At 41.6% G+C, this 23,764-nt stretch overlaps 1 protein-coding gene across 8 annotated transcripts in view; it reads right to left on the bottom strand.

Moving 5' to 3' along the window:
• The window catches only part of PXK (PX domain containing serine/threonine kinase like), a 31,793-nt gene that overhangs the window by 6,718 nt on the left and 1,311 nt on the right, over positions 1–23,764 (bottom strand). For 3 of the 8 annotated variants that reach the window (XM_052679165.1, XM_052679167.1, XM_052679162.1), the window contains exons 2-17: positions 16,955–17,005; positions 16,242–16,289; positions 12,256–12,442; positions 10,316–10,393; positions 10,096–10,169; positions 9,478–9,552; positions 8,228–8,332; positions 7,968–8,069; positions 7,018–7,179; positions 6,075–6,192; positions 5,560–5,638; positions 3,550–3,598; positions 2,719–2,796; positions 2,205–2,291; positions 1,588–1,657; positions 533–595 (exon numbers count right to left, since the gene is read on the bottom strand). In XM_052679165.1, coding sequence (XP_052535125.1) covers positions 533–595; positions 1,588–1,657; positions 2,205–2,291; positions 2,719–2,796; positions 3,550–3,598; positions 5,560–5,638; positions 6,075–6,192; positions 7,018–7,179; positions 7,968–8,069; positions 8,228–8,332; positions 9,478–9,552; positions 10,096–10,169; positions 10,316–10,393; positions 12,256–12,442; positions 16,242–16,289; positions 16,955–17,005 — 1,426 coding nt within the window. Of the gene's footprint in view, positions 1–532; positions 596–701; positions 951–1,587; positions 1,658–2,204; positions 2,292–2,718; positions 2,797–3,549; positions 3,599–5,559; positions 5,639–6,074; positions 6,193–7,017; positions 7,180–7,967; positions 8,070–8,227; positions 8,333–9,477; positions 9,553–10,095; positions 10,170–10,315; positions 10,394–12,255; positions 12,443–16,241; positions 16,290–16,954; positions 17,006–23,764 lie in introns of those variants that run through there. The other 5 variants (XM_052679166.1, XM_052679168.1, XM_052679163.1 and 2 more) reach the window with 3 other exon arrangements.

Here is a 23,764-nt window from a genome sequence, read left to right as displayed (position 1 = left end):
ACAGGCGATAGCAGAATAGGGGAGATTTATGAGGCCTAAGGCACTCAATTTGTCATACCCCAAAACTTCCAAAATCAGGTCACAGCAGTACAGGTGTAAATAGACAATACACAGAACCAAGGGACTGACAAACATTATTTCATGGCCCACAGGCCATTAACATTAGAACAAACGTATACTGCAACATGAAGCTCAGAAAATGTCTGGAAAACAGCAGTCTCAGTAGGACTGGAGTAAAATCAGAGACTGAAGTAAACACTTAAACTCTACAGGTAAATCATACCAGGCACCTCAGAAAAGATAATATTAAAAAAGGAACTGAATTCAGAGGTTCTCTATAGCCCTCAAAAGAGGACAAATGTCCACACTCGACCTGATACAAGCTAAACGTAATCTCTGTGTTCCATCATTTAAGACCATCATCCCTTAATCATCTTTGGGAACAACACAGTTTCTGTGGTTAAACACAGAGGGTAAAACAAAAAGGACACCACAAATTAAAAACAAACATTACAATGACTCTTGAGCTTACCTGCTGTAGAGGGCGGAGTGGGGGATGATGGAGATGTTAATGGGGAACTCGCCCCAGAGCCTGCTAAATAAAACAACAGTCTAGTAACTAAAGCTGTGATGCAAAACTCAGCACAGTCAGACAGGACAGATTGTTGAAAACAGGCCAACTTTATTGACTGAAGGCTCAATTCTGCTCCCAACGAAAACTTGGGAAAGATTCCCGTTCATACAAACAGTGTCACTCACACCCAATCCAAACAGAAAAGCTTTACAGTACATATTATCAGAGGAGGTCCAAACACATAAGCAGCACAGTCAACAGTACTCCTCAATGGGAAACACTTCTTTTCTGTTGCTTAGGCTGTTGGATTTCAGCGTCCAAATTCTGTTTTCCTTAAGAGTTGTGCCACTGCATGGATGGCACCTCATTCCTCCTTCTAAGAGATGATTTTTAGTCAGTTCCTGTACCCACAAGTTACTCTGACACCTAACTATTCCACAGTAGGCTGATTTGGGGCACATTTTAGCCACACAAGAACACTACACTGAATTGTTCAGTAGTACAGGCCATCCCTTTTAACTACATGAAGACCTGTCAAATACTGTGTTGTTTCAGAAACTGACAATGAAGAAGCAATTCAAACGATAACTCATTCGTCTTAATACCTTACTAAAGAAATCACCACAGAGTTTCTCTCTGAGGTCTTCATTAGTGAAAGATCCAAATAATCAATGCTACTCCTGTCAATTGTCAAATGGATTGAATAGAGTGGGTTTTTTCGTTATTATTTCAATCTTTTTTTCTTTTTTTTTTTTTTTCCCCTCTTTTTGAGGAATAGAACACAGAAGAGAGGACACATTACTTTGTATCAGCTGAAAATTTAGCTCTAGTGGTATCTCTAAGCCCTCAATCTATCTATTACCAAACGCCAGAGACAGTACTATCAGCATCTGTTAGTTCAATATTATGGTGCAAACTGATGGTGATCCTGGACCTTTTAAGCCACAGAATTATAGTGACAATGAAAACATTGACACAGCTGTGTAGAAGCAAGCTCTTCTCTCTGTAGTTACCTGAGTTATTTGAGTTGCTGTATTTTGCTGAGTGTTCTTCCGCACTTTCATAGGCAGAGCGTTTTGACTTCTTCAAACAAAGAAGAAACAGAAGGTGGGAATGAATAACCACTTTCATGATGAAAATCAAGTTGACTCAGAGAACTTTTAAAAGCCATCTGATACATCACACAAGGTTTATCAATGCCCAGCATCTCTCTTCCCCAACCAACACGTGCTGCTGCAAAGACAACAGCAGCAAGGCAGCCCTGTGCTCAAATGACCCAGGCAAACAGGGCAACTTCAGTATGCTCTGACTGCAAGGGAAATGTAGAAAACTGATGCAGAACAAAAAAAAAAAAAAAAAAAAGGATGAGAAACAGAAAGAGTGCTGCAGACAACTAAAAAAAACCAAAAAACAGCTCTCAGACCTTCACTGGGCAGCAGCTGTTAGTTAAGCCCATTTTCATTAAGTAACTTTAAACAGGTTAAACAGTCAGCAGTCATTTAATAAGTGTTACCACTTAGCTACAGATCAGGAAGAACATCACAGGACTGAATACTGCAGCACACCCGTGGATGTCCATGCTACATACTGAATAATTTTCTGTGTGAGAAATCCATGTAAAGATGTTTACCTTTCTTGCTAAGATCTTCCTTTTCTTTTTTTCTTCTTCAGAGCCGTGATGAGACTGAGCTCTTGTCAGTCTTCTGTGCTGGTGAATCTTCAAAATTAAGGGGAAAAAAAGGAAAAAGAAAAAGAACAAAGCCATGTTAAGATCCCAAGTGTTCTCAACATAGCATATGTTTGGGGTTCAAGAAAAAAAAACTGTAGTCGCTTTGCACGTGCAATTTTCTTTTTTCATTTTTAACTTTTAACTTTATGGTTGCTGCTAGAGTACAGAGCCTCACAGAACAATTAAGATAATCCTTTAAGAGTCCCTGTGAAGCTGCACCACTCTACACAATATGAGTGTAATTCCATGCCTTCAACAGCTGTTCTACAGCTGCTCAATACCACATTTTTGAGAAAGCACATCTGTTGATGAAAACCTTTGTTAGTCTGAAGTAAGAGCTCACTTTCCATATTTAGAAGAGATAAGAGGAAACTGAATGTCTCTAGGAAAGACAGTAAAGAAATGCAGAAGTTACCAATTTCTGTTCTTCTGTTAATCTTTTTTCTATGCATTCCTTGGACGTTTTCAGTGCTTCTTTTAGCTTCGTAGGAATCTAATAAAGAATGGAGGAAAAAAAGTCAAATAACAGAACGTGATAAAGGGAAAAACAACTTCACTGTTCAAAACTCACCATTCATCTGACTATGCTGCACATTTAAAGATCCAACTTCTAACACTATTCCCGTAGTGGAGGAGAAAAAGGACTCTGGATGCCAGTTTTCCATTCCAAACCTAGCAACCAATCCAACAGCTCAGACAAAGAAGCAGTGAATAATGGCAGGGATGCTCTAACACCAAGGACAGCTAACTACTTCAGTATTCTGTTCACATCCCCAAAGTGCCATAAGCCCAACAATCACAAGACACTCAGCACATTTCTACTTGAATTGCCCTGGGGCAGCTCCCCCCAGTGGAAGCAGGATGGCTCCCTAGAAGTCCCAACTCCGAAGCTGGCTACTGTGACAATGATCTCACCAAGCAAGATCAGCTCCCAGCCTCAGTGATTTGCTTCCTTTCACTGCAAGGTAGGCAGCTTACCTGTGTTCCTAACGTAGAGCACCATGATCAGTCATGCAGGTTGGCTCCAGCAACTACACCTGAATCACCCATGGGTCACACTGTGCCCCAATTCTAAGGGTTGATATATAATGCTCTTGGGTATTATTCAGCAAAGGAATGGAAATACTGAGGTGACTCACTGAAAAGTCAAGTAAAGCCAGCTGTACTCTACTGTTTATCAATTAATGCCTAACCACCCACAACCTGACACTTCCACAAACATCAGCAAATCAACACTCAACCCTACCTTAAACTGTGGTTTCTCAGAGTTTGTTAGCAGGACGTCACTGAATAATCTGCAAGTGGATGGAAAAAAAAGAAAAAAAAAAAAGGAATATTATTTCTGTGAGACAGGCAGAAGCACAGAGAGAACACTGCTGATACTGTTCACCTAAGTCTCTCTTCTTTCCCTTCTCTGTTCTCATCCCCATCTCACTGTCTGTTTTTATGCACTGCTTTTTATTTCCAAAGCCCTGCATTGAAGTAAGTAGCACTTACCCCTCAGAACGTAGCCACTACTGACAGCAGAGCTAGCAAGACTCGAGGCAGTATTTTGAAAACTGAAAGAATGCCTGTAATTATCAAAGGTAGAGAAGGACATCCCCCAAACAAATGCCTTTTCCTTAAAGCCACACACTCTTTAATGACCAAAGATTGCCAGGGACTATGCAGCTATACTGACAGTTTTACTCTCCCCTCTATGGCATCAGCAAGAGCATAAGTGATTAATAATTTTCCATCCAAAACAAAGACACTAGAGGGCAATGTTAGTTTGAAAATAAATTAGTCCATATCCAGGTACTTTGTTCTGGAGAATGTGCTAGAAAACTGTCCTAGAAAAAGATCATGAGTCCAGCTCCAAGTTAAGTAAGTCACAGATTCCTGTTACTGTTCACGACAGAAAATTATCACAGGTCCATACTAGACAGAACAAATTCAAACCTAGAACCAAGTTTATAAGATCAGTAGTCCAAGAATAATTCTGAAATAAATCAAATTAAAGTAACAGAAAAAAAAAAGGCTCACCCTTGTACACAGAGCAATTTTCTGACCCTTTCTGATTACATATCCTTGCAAAGTCAAGTAAGCTCATATTTTATATAGAACAGCTTAATAAATATTTAAATTGCATTCTTTGCATTGCACAACATGATGAACATTTCTGTGAAGAGTATGAGTATGAAGGAAAAGTCATACAATATCCTACGTATCAGATACGGCTGGGCACGGACTGTTTGTTCAGCATCCTTTAACACCTATCTCTTCCTGTGTTCAGCTTTCTGACAGAATTTCTCCACTCCTTACATTCTATTCTCTATCTCCTTCTTCCTTCAAGGGTAGAGGAAGGATGGAGTAGAAGGAACAGGAGGCTGAGACGCAACTGCAGGCACTCATCCCAACCAGGGGACGACTCTCGGCTTGCTGTGAAGGCACAGCAATTTGTACGCTGCAAGATCAGACCCAGATTTGAGTATGGGTAATCTTGTCATTTATGAGGTCATGATTCTAGCATCTCATAGTAAGAAAAAGCAAGCCCATCAGGAACTGTGATTCTATTCTCAGCTTGCTGATGACATGTCACAGCATGGTGACAGTCAGCAACTTCTCAGGCAATACTTCTCTTAGTTGCAGGAAAGGTGGCACTGCAGACAGTATGATTTCCAGCTCAGCCATGCACAGATGTTGCTTTCTTTCTACATCCTAATATTTCTCCATTCCTGCCTTTACTCCTATGCTGCGTCAGTAGGAGGACAGTATGTAAGAAATTTTCTTCTATCTGTGCTTCAGTAAGCCAGCCTTGGAAGAAACCTGACAGAACTTCTGCACAACATTCTGACTCAGTTTAAAAGTCACCACTGAGCAGAGCAAGAAATCTATTTTTCCGTATGTCGTAAATAAATGGACAGCCAAACCTGAAGAACTAGGTCTGGAAGGGACATGCAAAAAGATTCCTTATTCTAAATGATTTAAATGATCCAATAATAATCTTAACCATGCCTGCACTGCTTTAATAGCCGAATAATTGAAACCACAGCGCCACGCTCCAGCACACGGAGAGACAAAGAAATCCTAAGTGAGTACCTATCATATTCCTAAGTGATGGCTTCTATGAAATCTGTCAATTTTAAATCACCTTTTGGGATACACTACACAGCCCTCAGAACGAGGAACAAATCTTTCCGATGAAGAACAAGCAAAAAGATTCTCCCCCGTTATACAGTTATCATGAGCATAAAACAAACACATTAAAACTTACGGCATCTGTAAGAGCCGTGAAACAGTTGGCATGCCATTCTTCATGGCTTCACAAGTCAGAATGGATTCCAACACAGACACTATCAAAGAAAGAATAAGAATGGACACATTTCTGCGCTGCAGGACAGCAAACAATTTAGAATGAAAGTCTGACACTTCATATTATGCTCCTCTAAGTATTCCATCAACTAAGTGGTGATGAACCTTTATGACATGTGGTTTTTATTATAATGTTATTGTTACATGTAAAAACTTTTCAAGAATGTTAGACATGAGGCCAAGGGATCCAGACATCTAATTACTACACACTGTTTTATCATTCAGTTAAAAATATGTCTATATTTATATGCTACATATTTGAGGAAGAACATTTTCTATTTTTAAAAATTACTAAATAACGATTTCCAGGCACAGGCTGAGAAGGTTTTAGGTTGCTATTTCAGAGCACTTCTGCTTAAGCACAAGGTGAGAGTTGCCAGGAAGCTGAGGCTGCCACGGTCTCGATCGTATACTAACCAACGGACATTGATGGTGCAGGAGGGAAGCTGTCTACTGGAATTGTATCTGGGGGTCTTCCGTATGTCATTTCATACAGTAAGTGCCCAAAGCAATGTACATCAACGCCTTCTAAAGTCTGTAGAGGAAGAAAAGCAAAAAAAGTAAAAACACAACTTGCTAGAACTGTTTAGTTTATCCACAACTTCTTTTAAAACATGTATTAACAAATGAGCAAAAAGAGTGGTCTTGCATTTGAATGTTGAAAAGAGGAACCATTCAGTTTCTAACCACAGTCTAACCCTGCACAATTTGAAACTCAAATGAAATCTCCATACCCCAAGCAAAGAAGTTATTGCTGTATTTCAGTTAGAGATGATGCAAGCATGATAGCATTGTGGAGTTCTACAAAAATGTGTAAGGAGAAAACTTTTTCTCACAGACAGCAGTTTGGAGAACTGTATATTGATGCAAATCAGAGCTGAGCACATTTTCCTAGAGAAGGTAAATAGCTGCACAAGGTAAGTTCCCAGACAGCATAATTCAGAGATTTTTGAATCATGTTTAGACAGAAGTGGTTTCTTGTACTGGAGGAGGCTTAGAGCTTTGATGGCACCAGCAACTAACCGTGAACTTTTGATCATTCCTTTGATAACACAGCAGAACTTGTTTAGCAAGGTCAGCAAGCAGCTGTCTTGTGATGCTCTACTTAATTTATTGCAATGAGCATTTAAGAGCCAAGCCAAGATGCTGGCTAGAAGACTGTATGGCTCCAACAGGGCAAATTTTGTTAAACAGTTTTGTAGGAAGATCATATTTTGCTGCATAAGCCCAAAATGAATAGGCACCCTTCAAATAAGCAAAAAGTAGTTTTTAATAGCTAGGAGTCTACAAGTTCTCCACAATCTCAGAGTGGGGATAAAGGGACTGTAAGAGTAAGGTAAATTAATTTTCTGAAACTTACATTAATTTTTCGAAACTGTGAAAAGTACGATCGATAAAAGGATGGAAGTCCCAACAAGGAATTTTCCAGATCCAGTAACTTGCACGTGTCCCCATCCAGCACTACATTGCCAGAGTGAAGATGGCCATACGGAAATCCCTTCTCATGCAAGAATTTCAATACCTGAAAAAAATCCAAGATAGAAGCACGGTCACAAGATGTCCTGATGGTCTCAAGATCTCAGATGCTCCAATACAAAAGCAGACACATAACAAGTGAGGCCTCTGGTTTGGAACTCCTGCTAAACTTGATCTTCTATCTACTCCACCTTTGGCTGACTATCCATTCCTATTTCACTGGTAACACTTCTCAGAGAGCACACAGTTGATGCTATGCTCAGAGCTCAAAGATACTTCCCAAAGAGACCTGGAAACTAAAAGTCACAGTTTTACCAAATACCATAGTTTAAAAGCCCACACATTCAGTGGCAATGACTCAGTGGCCCATTTTTCATAGGCTATGAATTACTTCTCTCCCTTTCACCCCAATAGGAAAAAACTTCTGCAAGGACAAAGGGATGCAAAGAAGTCAGCTAAACTAATTTTCTGAAACATTAGCACCTCTCTCCCACCTCAGCTGCACATATAATAGCTGCCTTGTTATTTTTTCTTTCCTTTTTTTCCCCATCAGTCAGAACAGGCCTCATACGTATCTAAATTCAGCTCCTAGCAGTTCAGCTCAATTTACATTTAACTTTGAAGTCTGCTGCCAAAGGAATCTTGCCTGCACAAAAAGTTTGTCTATTTGTTCTAGTAACATTGTTGTGCTAAAAAAAAAAAAAAAAACCACAAAAAAAAACAGCAAAACATAAAAACAAGCAAACAAACACTACTAAATTAAAAAAAAAAAAAAAGCCACCACAAAAACCTTCATATAAATAAAGTATGATAAAGAAAGAAAGAAAAAAATACCTCTAGTATCTGTCTTCCATATGTCTTTATCTGTTGAAGTTCGAGACCTTGAATTTTCTTAGGATTGCAATACTTCTTCAGGAAGGGATCTTTCGGTCTGGCCTTTAAAAGAATGACACACATGAAGCATCAGGCTCAGAAAAGCCAGGAATTGTCTTAGTTCGCCTAGCAATAGAGGGTAACAGCTTCAGAAAAGACACACTATGGACGTTCCAATAAATATTCAACCATTTGAGGTAGGGGAAAAGAGAAGACATTACCTTATAAATAAGGTCCTTTAGCGTCCCTTTTTCATTGAATGGTCTAATAACCAGTGCTGAAGATTCACTGGCGGTGGCAAAAGTGACTCTGTAAATATAGGGATGCTACCAAAAGAAGAAACTGCAGGTAAGTTTCAGGTGACAGATCCTGTAATTCATTTCTTCTTGATTCACAAGAAAGATAAGATCTGTCTGAATCGTGCTGTAAGCAATAAAATGGATTCTGCCAGTGACATTTGCTCTGGTTATTCACTCTTAAAGTAAATGCAAACTCCACAAGAACACTGTTAAACATTCACACAGAATCAAGAAAAATCCATTATGTTTTTATTAAAAAAAAAAAAAAAGACTGGTGGTTTAGATAAATAAAGAATCCATCTCAATTAACCCTCAATGTGTGAGCAGCTTTACTGCAGGTTTAAGCCATGCTAAGCTAATAAATTTATTCAGGGTTTATACAATTATGGCAGACAAGAAAACCCAGCAGTAACAATTGTTGTAATAGTTCCATGTCTTTAGAAATCATTGTAACGACTTCCAGCAACACTGTGAAACCAAATGAGAAGTACATGTTGAAATACATAACACGTGCAACACATACACTAACTGAAATTGCTAGTCAGGAAAAGACTTCTCATTCATATCTTATTTTAATGCATCAGCTTCAGATTGTTTTGGAGTTAAAAGCTTTGTTGCCCCTTGTAGTGTGGGCATCTTCCAGGTTTCTGGGCAGCACACAGAGGTTTACCCATCTGAAATTCCATTCTTTTCAGCCAGGCCAGTTTTTCAGAGATGCCTGCTGGATTCTTAACATGAGAGTTTCATAATCTGGCTCTGTACCTCTAACATGATGTTTCTGTCTAAAATTCAAAGATCTGAAAAAATAATGACACTCATTCCTCTGCTGCCCAAGAATGTTCCCAGTATACTGGTTAGAAAAATATCCCAACAGCCTGAAAGTGCTGAGAAAATGAAATAAAAGCACGTGATCTCACAGTACAGCACCAGAAGAGAAGAATACAATTAGCCACAACTCCGAAAGCCCTGCAACAATTCAGCAGGATTATTATTTGTGCTGAGAATGTGTTACTGTGTGGGAAACTTAATTAAAAAGTTCACACACCTTTAAATGAAAGCAACTCTAAAATTATAAACCATGTCTACTAGACTATGTGCGTTTTTGCAAGATCAGCCTTTGCAACCACTTATTCTGTGCTGGAATAATTGAAAGGTCTTCAACTAATACTCACAGAACAGGAAGAAAGAAGTTTCACAGCATACTGTAAGTCTTTGTCAGACAAGTATTTATCAGGGCCAAGATCAGCCTAAAAATAAATAGGAAAAGAAAGGTATCACAATTGATGTTACATTCCATAACATTTGATCTATATTCTGCTCTTATAAATGAAGGCAAATGCTTCAACATATATTTTGAAGTGCAAGGAAGGAAATTCTACGTGGAAAAAAAAAATTAGAGGGCTGAATAAGGTCATGGTTTCACAATACAAAACATCTGACAGTATGTATTATTGCCTGCTTCCTCCCTGGTAGCTGACCCGTATTGCTACCACTGAATGAACTTTGCCAAGCCCCAGCTAAGGGACTGTGTGGACTGTGAGCTAATAAAGCATCAATCTCCACCTTCTTCTGTGCCAAAACCATCTTCCCTTCTACTGCAGGCTTCAGCAATATCCACCCTTCAGCAAATCTCACAAAGAAGTTTCCACATCACCCACCTACATGATGGCTCAAGGCCTTCCGAGCCTGAACTCTTAACACTGGCTGTCACTCCTACCTGGTAGCCAATATAAGTGAAATAAGGCAAGTTCATTACGAAAGACTTGAGAATAAGACGAAAGGACACATACCCAGCTTAACATCAGCCGTTCCTTTGGTTGATTCTTTACCTTCATTAAAAAATATTTCTTACGTATTCGCCAACCTGCAAGAAAAGTCATCACCAGTTTTAATTAAGGCCCTACTAAATCACGTGGCCTACATGCAGGACAAAGTTTGTAAGCAATGATAGATTATGGCAACTCATTGGAAAAAACACAGCAAGCTTTTGTGCATACATGCTCTTCTTACCTATATCTTTTAATGGTTCTACTACCTCCCACTTTGGCTCTGATCGGAAGAACATTGAAACATGCTGTAAGGCAATTTCTGGGGAGAAAAAAAAAATAAGAGACCATTTAATGTGATTTCTACATTGTTAAGGTAAGGTTCAAGCCTGCAGGATTTCAGACTCAGTCAGCAAAATCACTTTAAAAGGAAATCAGATAAAACCACACTTAGAAGGCATTTGCATTTATAACCTGAGAACTCAAATCCACAGAGAAAACAGAAAGCACTGCCTTCAGAAAGCATGGCCTACTGAGTTTGCATTCTGTTTCTACTAGATCTACATTCCCAAGTCTAAATCTAATGCTCACAGCAAAGACTTCTCACACACAGAATACCCTACAGTAGATCAGAAAATGTTTTTGCCATACCTATAGAAGTGCTACCTTGTAAACCTCCTTACTGTACATTTAATAAGATATTTTTCTAGCTATTGTGATCCAATATGCATTTCTGAGAGGAAAAGAAAGGAAAAAGGGAAAAAAAAGATAAAAAGATAAAAGAAAAGGAAAAGAAAAAGGAAAGGACACACTTCTGTTTACTGAGCTCTCCCACAGCTGAGAATACAACCAGTGTATTCATGAGCACATTGGAGGAGAAATCTGTGAGAAGTGATGACAACAAGCACAGAAAGGGAATCATGCCAGCAAGGAGTTTTCTCAAACACAGCTTATCTTGGCTTAGGAGCACAACAAAAAGGTAAGAATGCACCATATTTTTCTGCACATTAACTTCTCAATCTAAAAATATGCTAAGAAAAATGGAACAGTGCACTAAATGTCAGCTCTCTGCTATATTAAAAGATGGCACGCTGATGTTGTCTCCAAAGACCACAGGCAACCACCTCACTGCTACTAACCTCCCTGCAACTTGCAGAAGGAAAAATAGTCTTGATGAAAGCACTCAGAATTAACACAGAAGTCACTGTATCTCCTACAGGATTCAAACTGCTTGCTCAGCATTAGCCAGACAAACTGCATCCTTAGAGTTACTAACAATTTACATCTCCTCCACGGCTTATCATAAGCATTTGGGAAATGTTCTTTGCACTTTGAAGTTGAAAACAGAACGTTACATAAAGGGAGAGCAAAAAGACAAGTAAAAAGGAAGCAGTAAGTTCCTGCTTGAGCAGGCTGTGCTTTTATGAAAATAAGCTTTGCATTCTGCAAAGAGTCAGTCTGCCTGTGAAGTAAATCTACGGATGGGTTTCATGAAGAGGAAGTTTTTTGGTCTATCAGACAAATTCTAGCAGTTTCCAGTGGCCGAAGCCAGAGAAATTTAAAGGAGAGACATTTAATAATGAAGAGAACTGATCACTGAGGTATCATTTGAAGGGCTGCAGAGATTTTCCACTTGAGGGGGGAGGAAGGCTTTCGCTCAAGCCTTGAAAAAACATCAAACATATCTCAGACAATTAGTTCTACAAAATACTGCAGCCCTAACTGGCAGTGAGAGCTAGACAAGATGACAGCAGCTGTTTCTGTTGATTTGAAACATATAAGAACCCTTACGACTGCAAGATTCTGTGTTCAGAAGAGCAGCGGTGAGAGCAACCTGCAGAACTGACCAGCTGGTTTACCCCTGATAAATAACTTCCAGACACCAATCCTCCCATTCACCAACTGCAAAAACACGTTTCAGTTTCATTTCCTCCCCCCCCTCAGGTTCAGATTATATAGATGTTAATTTAAACACTTGGATTTGGCTGTCACAGCACGACTCATCCACAGAGCTGGGCAAACACTGCTATACTGTGCCTGTGATTATATGCGATGGTTGTGATGGTTGCTCCCCCTCCCTCTGCTGCAACAGGCTTCAGTGTAAATCCCCACCAGCACGGCTGGAAGACACACACACACATGCTGCAGTGAAGCTGTAATGCGGTTTTACAGTTCCCCACTTACCAGTGTAGTTCACAGAGTAGCTGTTTGGATCCAAGAACTTTTTTACCAGTTCACAGTTAGACAGTATGTGATGGGAAGTAATCACATCGAGATAGGCCTGCAGTCCTTTCTGTCTTTCTGCTATGAATTCACGCTCCATGTTTCCAATCAGTTTTTTTGGAGGAAGAGGTAGACTTAGAGATGAGATCTTAAACAGAGAAGAAAAATTACTAACGGTGCTCTTCAAGTGCCTCAGGGATGTAAACTAACAGCACAGAAAGTAAGACTCCTAGCAGCGAGCTGACTACCAGATAATTCTTTCCACACTGCATGTATGTAAGCTCCTATGTTTTGTTTCAAAGTACTGTTATCAGGGAGAGGCAGTCAGACAATAGCTGTGCACACTGCATCCCAGTGTGAAGAGCTTCATAAATGGAACAACACTGAAAATGCAAGATCAATTTTTGCTGGTGAGTCATGCATTTAAGATCACAGCACAGAGCTTTCAGACTCCAAATGGCTACATTTCAGCCAAATGCTATTACATACCTTTGTGCACACATCTTATCATTTTCTCCTGGCAAGATTTATGTTTTTTTATTTAAAGAAGTACAGATTAACAACTTTCCTCTTGCCTCCACTGCTTTTATGGGTAGCTTAAAGCCCTTATTTCAGTATATCAAATCTGTAATTTCAGATACAGTGCAACTTTTCCAAAGTTGCCCAAAGCGTTAAGTGGGTGAGATCAGAGAGATCATCATTAGAAAACAAACGCCAGCTGCACACTCTTTATATTTAATTACATCACATGAATAGCCACAATCAATGTTTGACACTGCTAACACACAACTGTCCTGCAGATCTAAGCACCTGCCCGGGGTGTGCAGAGTCTCCAGGGGAGTTATCTTTTAGAAACGTGCATCACAGCAATCAATTACATTCTGTGCAGTAACCCCCACTTGCAAAGCAAATGAGTCACTCAGAGGAAGGCGGGGGGGCTTGAACAATCCTCATTTCAACCAGTGGAGAGAGGAAGGATCAGTTCAACCAACTGTGGCAGAGGCAGCAATCTCTTTCCTTTTTTCTTCCTCCTTCTGAACCCATGAGTTGCTTCCCCCCATCAAACCCTGGTGCTGCCTCTGGCTCTGACTACAAACCACAGCCTGAAAAAGAACGACAACTATGTCTATACTGCAGATGTTAACCCAAATCATCCTGTCCACCGATCTTTCATTATAGTTCTTTTACAAACCCTTGGGGAAAGCAAAAAAACAGCTGGGAATAAACCCCAGAGCAACAACGCATCACTTACAACCTGCAATTCTCCAAATCAGCTCTAACACCACAGGCATGCAAGGCCCACATTTGGCAGACCGCTCCTTCAATTCAACAGAGCTTCTAAGTAGAAACTAAATGCATTTCTGACATTACTCACTTGAAAAGCACGTCCAGTCATAATCACCTTTATCTTCTTGACCTGACAGCTAGCTACCATCAGAGAGAAAAGACTTGAGTTCACAAGTTTTCAAACTATTCCTCCTTTCCCCCCTCCAATAAACCTCACATCTGCTGTTTTTCAGCAGAAAGCAGTGTTCACCCTCCAGGTTTTTGTACTTATCTCCAAAACCCAGAGCACGGTGAGAACGCCACCACTGCCCCCACCTCGCAGAGGTCCTGACCTTCCCAGCACACAGTGGCTCTGGATGGGCTGTGCTACAGCAGAACCAGGAACTTTTCTTATCTTCAAGCCCCAGCCTGCTCAAAAGCTGCAATAAAATGCTTCACGAAAGCCAGGCATCTTGCTGTAAATCCTGTACCCAGTGTTCACTTAATTTTTTTTTACTGTTTTTGGAGTCCCGAGGTTTTCATTTCTTTTGTTGTTGTTTTAATCAATCTCACCGTGCACAAGATGAGAGTTTACATTGTTTAACAAGTCATGGGACCTGAGGACTTTGATGAAATACTGATGCTTACAGTTCTGGATGGAAAGAACTGAGGAATGCTGCATGTCTTAATGGATCAGAAAACTTCAGCGCCAGCACCTCAGAGCAATTTATGCAATTTATAAAAAAGCTTAAGAACAGAACAGCAGGGGAAAACTGCAATTTAACATGCTTCTCATCACCTATTGTCTGCCATCTCCCAAGCCCTGTCTGAAGGAGCACTGGTGGCTGACAGAAGCAGAGCTGTGCAACCTTGGTAAAGGCTCTAAATTCACCTCTGCTGGGCTGAAGATGACACCTCAGGCAGTGGCTCTACAGCAGCCAGAAAAGGCTTTTCTCCAAGCAGAGATGCATCTTTGCTTTCCAGTCTATAAAAGCAGAAAAAAGTAGGAGCTGGAGACTGAGGGAGTGTGCAGTAGTTTTCACTGAAGGAAATGAAGAGCTAATGAAGATGAGCTATTAATTTAGCTGCCCTCTGCATATCATTATATCTAACTTAGAGAGGAATGTCCCGATGATTCATTTTGATCTTTTCTAATCATCCAAGGAGCTGATGCTGTTGTCCCAGATCTCAGTACCTTGTCACTGCAGGCTCTTTCTCTCATTTCAAATTCTTCCTTGGCCCATACCGCAAGTTCTACCAAATAATTCCCAGAGCCTTTCACTGTTATCATTCACCTCTGCCTCAGATACAAAGGCCTCTTTCTTTACTGCATCATATGTAAACTATTTACCTTTGCTTATCACACCTTCCACCTAAATTTGAAGTCAAATGCCCAATGCCTTTTCCAATAGACTTGGCTCATGTGGAAGTTAAGCAAGAAGGTAACAAAGCCCTGTAACACCTTAACATTCTGTCCCCCCAGTTAAGAGGAACTTGTTGTAGAAGATTAAAAAAAGAACTCTCCATCTCTCTAAAGCCTTCTCGAAATTGGTTCTCTGCCATCTCCACCAAAACTTGGCAATGGTGAAGACTCCAGTGAGCACTGTATGCTCACTGTGCTGACCAGCACCACTTCATTTCCTTGTGTTCCCGTGGGTGCTTATCTAATCTTCACCCTTGGATTCCTTTGGAGCAGAAGACACCTTTGTACTGCATTTATTCAGCACATCACGTAAGTTTCTAGGTCATGACAAGAGTTACTGTGTGCTGCTGTGTGTTCAGTAAAATAATGATACAACTCAACCACATTGCATGTACTGAGTTACAACCAATTAGCCCCCCTATCTACCTTCTAATCTGCTTCAAATGATTCCCATCCTATCAGAGTACACAACTCAACTCCCCAACATGGTTTTGCTCAAGGAGGCTCACCTAGCAGACAGCTGATCTGATCTGGTGGGGGGTGAGGAAGGGAGCAAAAGTGGTATTCAGCTCCTGATGATGGGGGGCAATCAGTCACACAAATCCACCCTCAAATCACAGTGTCACTTTTTATTTTGCTTCCCTAGTCCTATGGAAATCCCAAGTGACAAGTTTCACTCCTGGAGATGCCAGCTCACCCCCCTTCTCCCAAACACACTCATGTCCCTGCTTTTTCCCACACCAACTAAAAGGAAATAATTGTCCTAAAAAGCAAAAGAAAACACACAGTAAGTCCAGTGTTTAACTAAGGAACACTTCCTAGAGATACAGAAATCCATCACATGATAAGCAGCATCTGGAAGTGCTTTTAGACCAATATAAATAATGAGACACATAGCACTTCAGTGCTGAGTTTATAAGGTTGGTATGTGCCTTGGCTTTCCTCAAATCAAAGGGAGAACAAATAATAACACGCCAAACCGGAACGAGCTGCAGTACTGAAGGGACAGATTCACTGTCTGCCAGTCTCCACCATTTCTATGTAAATGGGTGCTACTGATGCTGAAATTATAATTTAAATTTTACAAGTGAAAAACTGAGAGTGAAAAGCGTATATTTGAGTTACACTTGAAATCAGTTTACAGCTATGCAAATCTCTATTTTTTTCTTTACTGTAACATACAGAACCATCACAAGCCATGTCATACACGTATCATTTCAACTGATGTTTTATATTCATGTATCGGGGTAGAAGTTACCTGCAAGCTATTATTAAGCAAGTCGAAGTCACTGTATCGCCTCACAATCTGCAAGACAGAAAGATGAGCTGAGGAAACACATCACTTTTCTCATTACCCATTTACCCTTCTTCCACCCGTCGGAGAGAAGCATTTCCCATTTGTAACTCTCTTCATCTTTTAGCCATTTCTGTACAAACGTGTGACTTCTGGATGAATGATGTGCTGCCAGAGCACAGAAAAGAGCTTTCAATGACATCTTGACCAGAATTGAGATGCAGGTCTGAATATTATTCCAAACAGCTTTCCCAAAAATATTTGTCAGCGGTTGCCTGCAAACAGTGTACTTCTGCTATATTAGAGCTATATGAGAAGCAATAACTTTTCATGACCACCTTCATCTCTACTTCTAGGTTTTACTGGCTGTGCGTTAGCATGGCTGTGATTTTAGTACTGAGGAAGGCAAACTGGTATTTGAATTAAAAATGACAGCCGTACCAATGTACAGTAATCACACCATGACAGAGACTTTTCCTGTTTTCCTGAGACATTCATATCAGCAGAGCCTTCTACAGCTGGCAATAACACTTTCTCAGCTTTTGACCATTCAAATACTTCATGTTCTCAATTTAAATCACTATTTCCCTCTCCAGTTCACATTTCAGAAGCTAGAAAGAGCTTCAGATTCTTCCTGAGAGGCATCATGGTTCATGAACCGGAGTTTAAGAAATTACCTGCCAACTGTTTTCCGCTGAAACTCCTCTCTGAACACGGATTATGTATTCCTAGTGAAAGAAAAAAGTGGTTAGGAACAAGAACTAATGAGCTGAACAACGTTATTAGATACGGCTCCAAGTGTGACCACATCCCAGTTAGGAAACGCTCAGAAGCAGAAAATCCAGATCCAGATTTTAAGCTTCAAGGTGAAGACCCATGGCCAGCTGCCCCCCCCTCTGCTATGCAGAGGTCCAAGAGCTTGCAGAATGAAGCACTCAACACTGTCCCTCAGTTAGGGAAGGAGCTCTCTCACCAATGAGAAATCCAGCCTCTGGTCCTGGAGAATTACTGTCTCAAGCACCACAGGACCCACCGCCACCCCATCAGCTGCCCAACTTCTCATCAGTTCAGTGTGAAAAAGGTCACCACAACAGTACGCATAACTCCAACGCACCAGTTTCTCAAGATGGCAATCCTTCATTTCTAGGGCAAACTTAATGCTACCTATTTATACATTAAATATGCAGATATAGCTGACCTCCTTCAGATTTTAACGACTGGTCATCCTTCCACCTCAACTACATTCATGAAGCACAACTCTCTGCCCTTGTGCCAAGCGGTGTGTGAGCGCCCTGCCAGCCGCCGCCTGCAGCACACACACCTCACATCCTGAACCGTTTGCTATTCAGGTTCCACGACTTCTCTCACCCCACTACAAACTTTCAAACATTCTTCATGCGAGTGCTGAGTGATCTTCCAAATTCAGTGTTGCAGAAACAGAAAGGCCAGAGCAGAGCATCATGCCCTACAGTTTCTTCAGATATTAAAATCAATGATGCATTCCAAATTACCATGAGTAAACAATGAAGAAATAAGGAAAAAAACAAAGGCACTTCCATCACCTTGAGTTTTTCTGGCCAAGTTGTCTAATATGTAACAATAACTGCATCTACACATCTGGCCTCTACCTGCATACTGAACACATCATTCATTCGAGAGCTTGATCCAGGCAGTGTTACACATTTAGTTTGCAGTTAGCAATTCAAGATGGGCATTTATGAGTAATTAACCTCTTTCAGATACAATGAAACGTCTTCTGGTTTTGGGAGCTGCCTCTGAGACCACACAGAACTAATTCTTCTAAGTGAAACCAAGGTAAAGGCTTGAGGACTGAAGAACAAAAATGTACCAGAGAATCCCGTCTATCAGCCTCAACTAATCCAGGATTTATTTACTGGGCTTTTCTTCCAAAGCACAGTGCTGCTCAGGCAAGAATGCTATTTATTTCATTTTCTCAAACTCATTTAAAATCCCCTTTATCAGCAACAGCTATCAAATATCCGTTGCAATTTTGAACCACACATCCTGAGAACAAATTCAAGACCAGGAAGCGTGAAAACCAAAGCCACGTAAAATGCTCAGTATTCCAGCAGCTGAGATGGAAGTGACAGAAATGGAGGTGGGCACTCAGTGCCCCGGAGGTGTCTGAGAACCATGGAGATGTGGCACTGAGGGATGCAGCCATGGGCACGGTGGGGCTGGGCTGGCACTAAATGATCCCAGATGTCTTCTCCAACTTTGATGAGTCTACGAAATCCAAGATGTCACAAATCAAAGCGTGTAACTTTGATACTAGAATTAAAGTGCCCATATTCAGCAAGTCACACTTATGTGCTCCCCATATTCTCTCCTATTACCCATTTGACATTACCATCATTTTCCTGCAAAACAGGAAGCACAAACCTTCACAAGTGGTAACAAAATCCCAGAGGCAATTCCACCTCAACCAGCAGAATCACGTTTGGAAATTCTGTGACATGCAGACATGTGGAAATGGACACGTGGAAACCAGGATCCACAACTAAAGTTAACTTTCCCTGACTTTCCCTATTTTGTGGCTGTTACTGCATTTTGGGAAGTAGGAAGAGATTGTTTCACTCGCTGCCAAAAAATGCAGCAACTGCTTATTCAGCAAGTCTCGAAGGAACATTGGCTGTTTCTCCAAAAAACCCACATCAGGGATGACTCACCACGCTCAGTCATTCATCTCTTCTAGTATTTTGAAAGCAGCAGAATCATTGCCCAATCCCTCGTTACCCAGCAATTAACCTTCCCTACTGTACTCCACGAGGCACTCAGGACAGCAGAGCACACCATTCATTAACTGACTGTCAGAGCATCCTGCACACACCGCTGCTCCGATCAATACCACAGCCATCTCTGCTGCACAGCACGGTGATAAACAGCTCTCATTTCCTTCCCTGCACTCAGATCTCATTTTCACAGGAAGACTGTATTACAAAAACATGATGGGGACACAGCTATTTTTTCCACAGTGTTCTCCCATCCAGTTCTGCTTGGGTGCCCTCAAGCATTAATGGAGCACCTCGTTTACGCTGTACAACAAGAGAGCATCGCTGTGTAGAAGCGGCTGTGCTGAGAAAGCAGGTCCCAGCACGCTCCTCCATCAGTGCTGAAGGCAATGAAGAACTGGCACTCAGCACCACTTGGCCAATGCAACCAATGACAACACCTGAATGATCTTCTGTCTTGTTTGCCACAGCTGACGTGACCAACAGTCCAATAGCTACAGTAGAGAAGCCATAATAAGCAAGACAGCCCCACTGCCAGCACTGCCCCAGTCACACGTGCCCAGCAGAGCATGGCATGCCGAGTTCTACAGAAGTTGCCTCAGTGCAGTGATGAGCTTGTTGTGGGATCCCAACCAGCACCGTGTCCACAGGGCCAAAAAGGAGCTTCCAGCTCTGCAAGGAAAATGCCTCAGCACACAAAAGGTGTCAAATTCTGCACAGAAAAAATAGTGATTTCCAACAATTTTAGACTGAGTTGGTCTGATGTCAGTGGGACAGAGACTGTGCCCACAGGAAAAAATGCAAGTGTAGCAAGACAGGCACACTGTTTGGCTGCATTGTATAGGATAGACAAACCCGATAGACCAGGTTTTGGAGAAGGCTACCAACTAACTAAGCTCAGTCCTGCTGAACATGCTGGGCATTTAAAGCCAGGCTCATCAAGGCCTAATTTAGCTGCACTTTCCCTCGAGTCACGCAGAAATTCCCATGATGTCTTCACTCCTACATGAACAGCTCAACATTTTTTCCAGGACTCAGTTTACCAAGGGACTTCACAAAGATTGCCAGTTGGCACAGACAGGCCCTGGCTCTTGGAACAACCCCACACAACAGCATGACACGTGGGTCCAACACAGACCCTCTCCTCTAACCCCAACCCCGGATCCCATGCAGTCAGGTCTGAATGTCCACTGCTTTGCTCAGCACTGCTGAGCCAGTTCCTGCCACCAGTTCAGTCTGCCAGCAGTTCAATACACATATTTACACACACGCTTAAAGATGCCAAGCAAAGCACTTTTACCTATAGGATCATTTCCTGCTGCTCTGCTAGACAAGAGGAAAACAGTGCAGGGAGAAGGGAAGGCCGTGTGACCCCAACATGTCAAAATGTTTAACGCTGTTGTTTATCATCTTTCCTAGTTCATAAACAGAAAGCAAATGGAAGAGAAAGCTTTTGCAGAGATGAAATCAGAAAAAAACAAATAGAGCAATGCTCATATCATTATCATATCATTAAAAGTTCATATCATTAAAAGTAGAACCTCCCTGGCCAATACTGGGTAATGTGGTCTGTTTTCCCACGAAAATCATCTCCAAATTTCTGGCTCAGGACAGTCAGCCTATTTCACAGATTTCTGCTCTACATCTTGTAATCCAACAGGCTTGAAAAGCCAACCACTACAGGGATCCAGGTCACCTTCAGATCACATCAACTGCAAGTTTGAAAGAGCTTTATTTTGTGAGCATTAAGGAGAGGAAAGCCTAATGAAGCATGAACGCAATCCCTGCGTAAGTAGCTGCACTGAAACTATTTCTAATAAGAAGATCTTTTAAATGTTTACTTAGAAAATCCCCCATGTGAAAAGCAGCAACCAAATGAGGCAAACTGCTCAGCTCAGCACTCCCTGCGGGCAGAGTCCTCCTTCCCCACAGCACTCACTGCTCCCAGCCCCTCTGATGCTGCAGCAGCGATGCTTACCTGCACTGCACGTGTCTGGGGATGTCACACAGTTCCACGGTGGCTGTGTGGCTTTGTGGCAGCGTGAGCTGCTCAACAAGGACAGCAATGAAGTAGGACGACTACGGGAAAAATAGGACACGCGTTTACACATCATGAAATGTACTGAGCAAGGAAAGCTCTGGGGAGCAACAAGAGAAACAAGGGCATCCAATGTGCTGCACTGCCACGGCCTTTGTCAGAAAGGGAAATGCATTGTACTGCTTGGGAAAGACTCAGCACTCAACAAAGGTTACACTGCAGGATCTCTACGGAGGCAATATTCTGCCTGCAGCCCATGCAGATGCCATTCTCACTCAGCACGTTCACTACTGGAAACCATAAGGTTGGAATACTCTAAACAATCTGTGATGAAACCACTCTCATTCTCAACAAGAGGTCAACCTCACCACATGCTATGGGGGATCTGTGTGTGCAAACATCCAGTGAGTGAGCTCTAAGAGCTCCCTGCCCAAAGCCATCTCTAAAGGTAATCTGAGGAAATCATTTTTCAAAGTGAAGGCAAACATGTAGAGATTGAACTCCTCATAAAGCAGATGGGCAAAGCCCTCTGCAAGCTTTTAAACTAACGCTGGAGTTCCAGAAAGAGAGAGCACCATTGTTTGCTGCATGGAAAAAAAAAAAATAGGAAATAATACAGGAAAAACATAAATGCTTTCTGAAGCATCAACAGTCATCTTCACTTGTGGAGAATGAAAATTTCTGGGAGTGTGTTACAAGAGGGATTCATTTCAGCTCTTCGTTTCCAAGTGCTGTTCAGACAGCAATGGACTGGAGCAAAATTGGCTGTCTGGCTACTTCAACCTCAATTTGAAAAGGAATGAAAAAGGAAAATTGCTTTGGAGAAGAATGAAGGGGTGTTTAGAAGTAGTGGTTTTACTACTTTTAAGTGCTCTGAAACGTGTATGTACAGATGTGTCATACATCTAAGCCATTATGGAAGCATGCAGCTACCAAAACTTACAGAGAAAGCCACCTTTAGATGGGGAGCACACAGAACTGCAACATGAAGCAATTTCAGCAGCGAAAATGTGTAAAAGCTTTGGTGCTGGAAGTGCCTCCCTGTTGTCAGCACACATTTGGCATCAGGTGGAGACACCTGCAAATGGTTTCACACAGCGGATGTCATCTCACTCCCACTGAAGCCAAGGAGCGCTGCGGCGACAGAACAACTTCATTTCCTGCATAATGGCTGGACGTGGCCCTGCCAGCAGCACGAACCCAGCCTGCAGCAGGTGCCCCGCAGCCACTCGTGTCTCACTGCCACTCAGTAACATAGAAAATGAGTTGTTTCCACCTTCAACCACCCGTGGAGGAAACACAGAACGACAAACGCCGCTGACAATGTCGTTGTTGCCACACAGAAGCACGGAGGTTACAGCCCAGCTCAGATGTACCAACACGAGGAAGAACTTCCAGCTCTTTTCACTTGGAAAAGAACAGAGAGCTCGTGAGCAAACCACAGCATTCTGCAGCTGCTTTCCTCAAGTTCTAAAAACAACCGAGGGGGTTGCCATGCTCTTACTGAGCAGAAAGTGCAAACCCTCGAAAGAACATTCCAGCTCCAAGCTCTGTCCCTGCTGCTTTCTGGACAGTTCAGGTACAATGCAGTCGTTTCAGGTTTTGCTTTCAGTTTTATTTTTCAGCTTCATCTTCATCCCCAGGAAAGAGAAACTCAGTGCCTGCCAAGCACAGCCCTTGACTCAATGCCATTCAGTTTATATTCACTCACTCTGCTGTATCAAACCTAAACTAACAGAAGCTGCTCAGAACAATAGAGAAGCGAGCTATTCAATTGACACAAACCTTCTGCTGGGTGTTTCATGTGTCATGGAGCCCTTCCTGAAATTCCCCACCTTTTCCTTCACTGGTTGCTCAGAACACAAGTTATTTTCTACACCTGGCAGATGGAGGCTTAGTTTTACAGATGTTTTTAGGAGGGATAAAGAACAGAATAGACTTACACCTTGTGAGGAAATCACTTGAAGGTGGGGGACAAAACCAAAGAGTTAATGCAACTTACTTACTTCCAACTATAACATAACAAACTGTAACAGTCCTGATGTACCATAGAAACATTTCTACTATACCCCACCTGCTAGATATTTCTTAGAGAGGATTCACTTATGCACCTCTTCAAGCACAAGGATCTGTTGAAGGGATTATTTATACTAGGCAAGACCAAACAAGAGATAGCATTACCAGCAATAATCACTCAGGTCCTGGGGATACAAGCTGAAGTGTCCAAAGTGACAAAACACTCAACTGACATCAGACAAGAACACAGGGCTCCGTTACAGCTTCCTGAATTTGGTTATCCTGCACTGCTGTTCTACAAACCATCTGTGCTACAGACACTTCAAATCATCTTTCAACTATCAACAGGGCTTCTGCAGTAAAACAAACAATTACTAATAGATGTATCTTAGAGACAGACTTTAAATCAAAAGGCGCAGTGCTTCAGCGTTCTGTTATTAACAAAAGATCAGAACAAATCAGTTGAGGTTTCTGAACATCCATTAGCAACAGAGTACAGAGATGGAAGGTGAGGGGCTGACATTTACCATCAACCTCACCCAGCCAAAGCAACAAGCACACACTCTGGATTGAAAGCCTGCTCCTGAATACTCATTCTAAAAGGATTTTGTGTCATTTTCTTTTCCTAATCAGACTTACACAAGCCAAAGGAACACAACAAGCTGCTACCATCACTTGCA

This window comes from Tympanuchus pallidicinctus, unplaced genomic scaffold (assembly GCF_026119805.1).
Source record: "Tympanuchus pallidicinctus isolate F22 unplaced genomic scaffold, pur_lepc_1.0 scaffold17, whole genome shotgun sequence".
NCBI classification, from domain to species: Eukaryota; Metazoa; Chordata; class Aves; order Galliformes; family Phasianidae; genus Tympanuchus; species Tympanuchus pallidicinctus.
The sequence above is the reverse complement of the archived record's forward strand: the minus strand, read 5'-3'. Positions and strand labels throughout refer to the sequence as shown.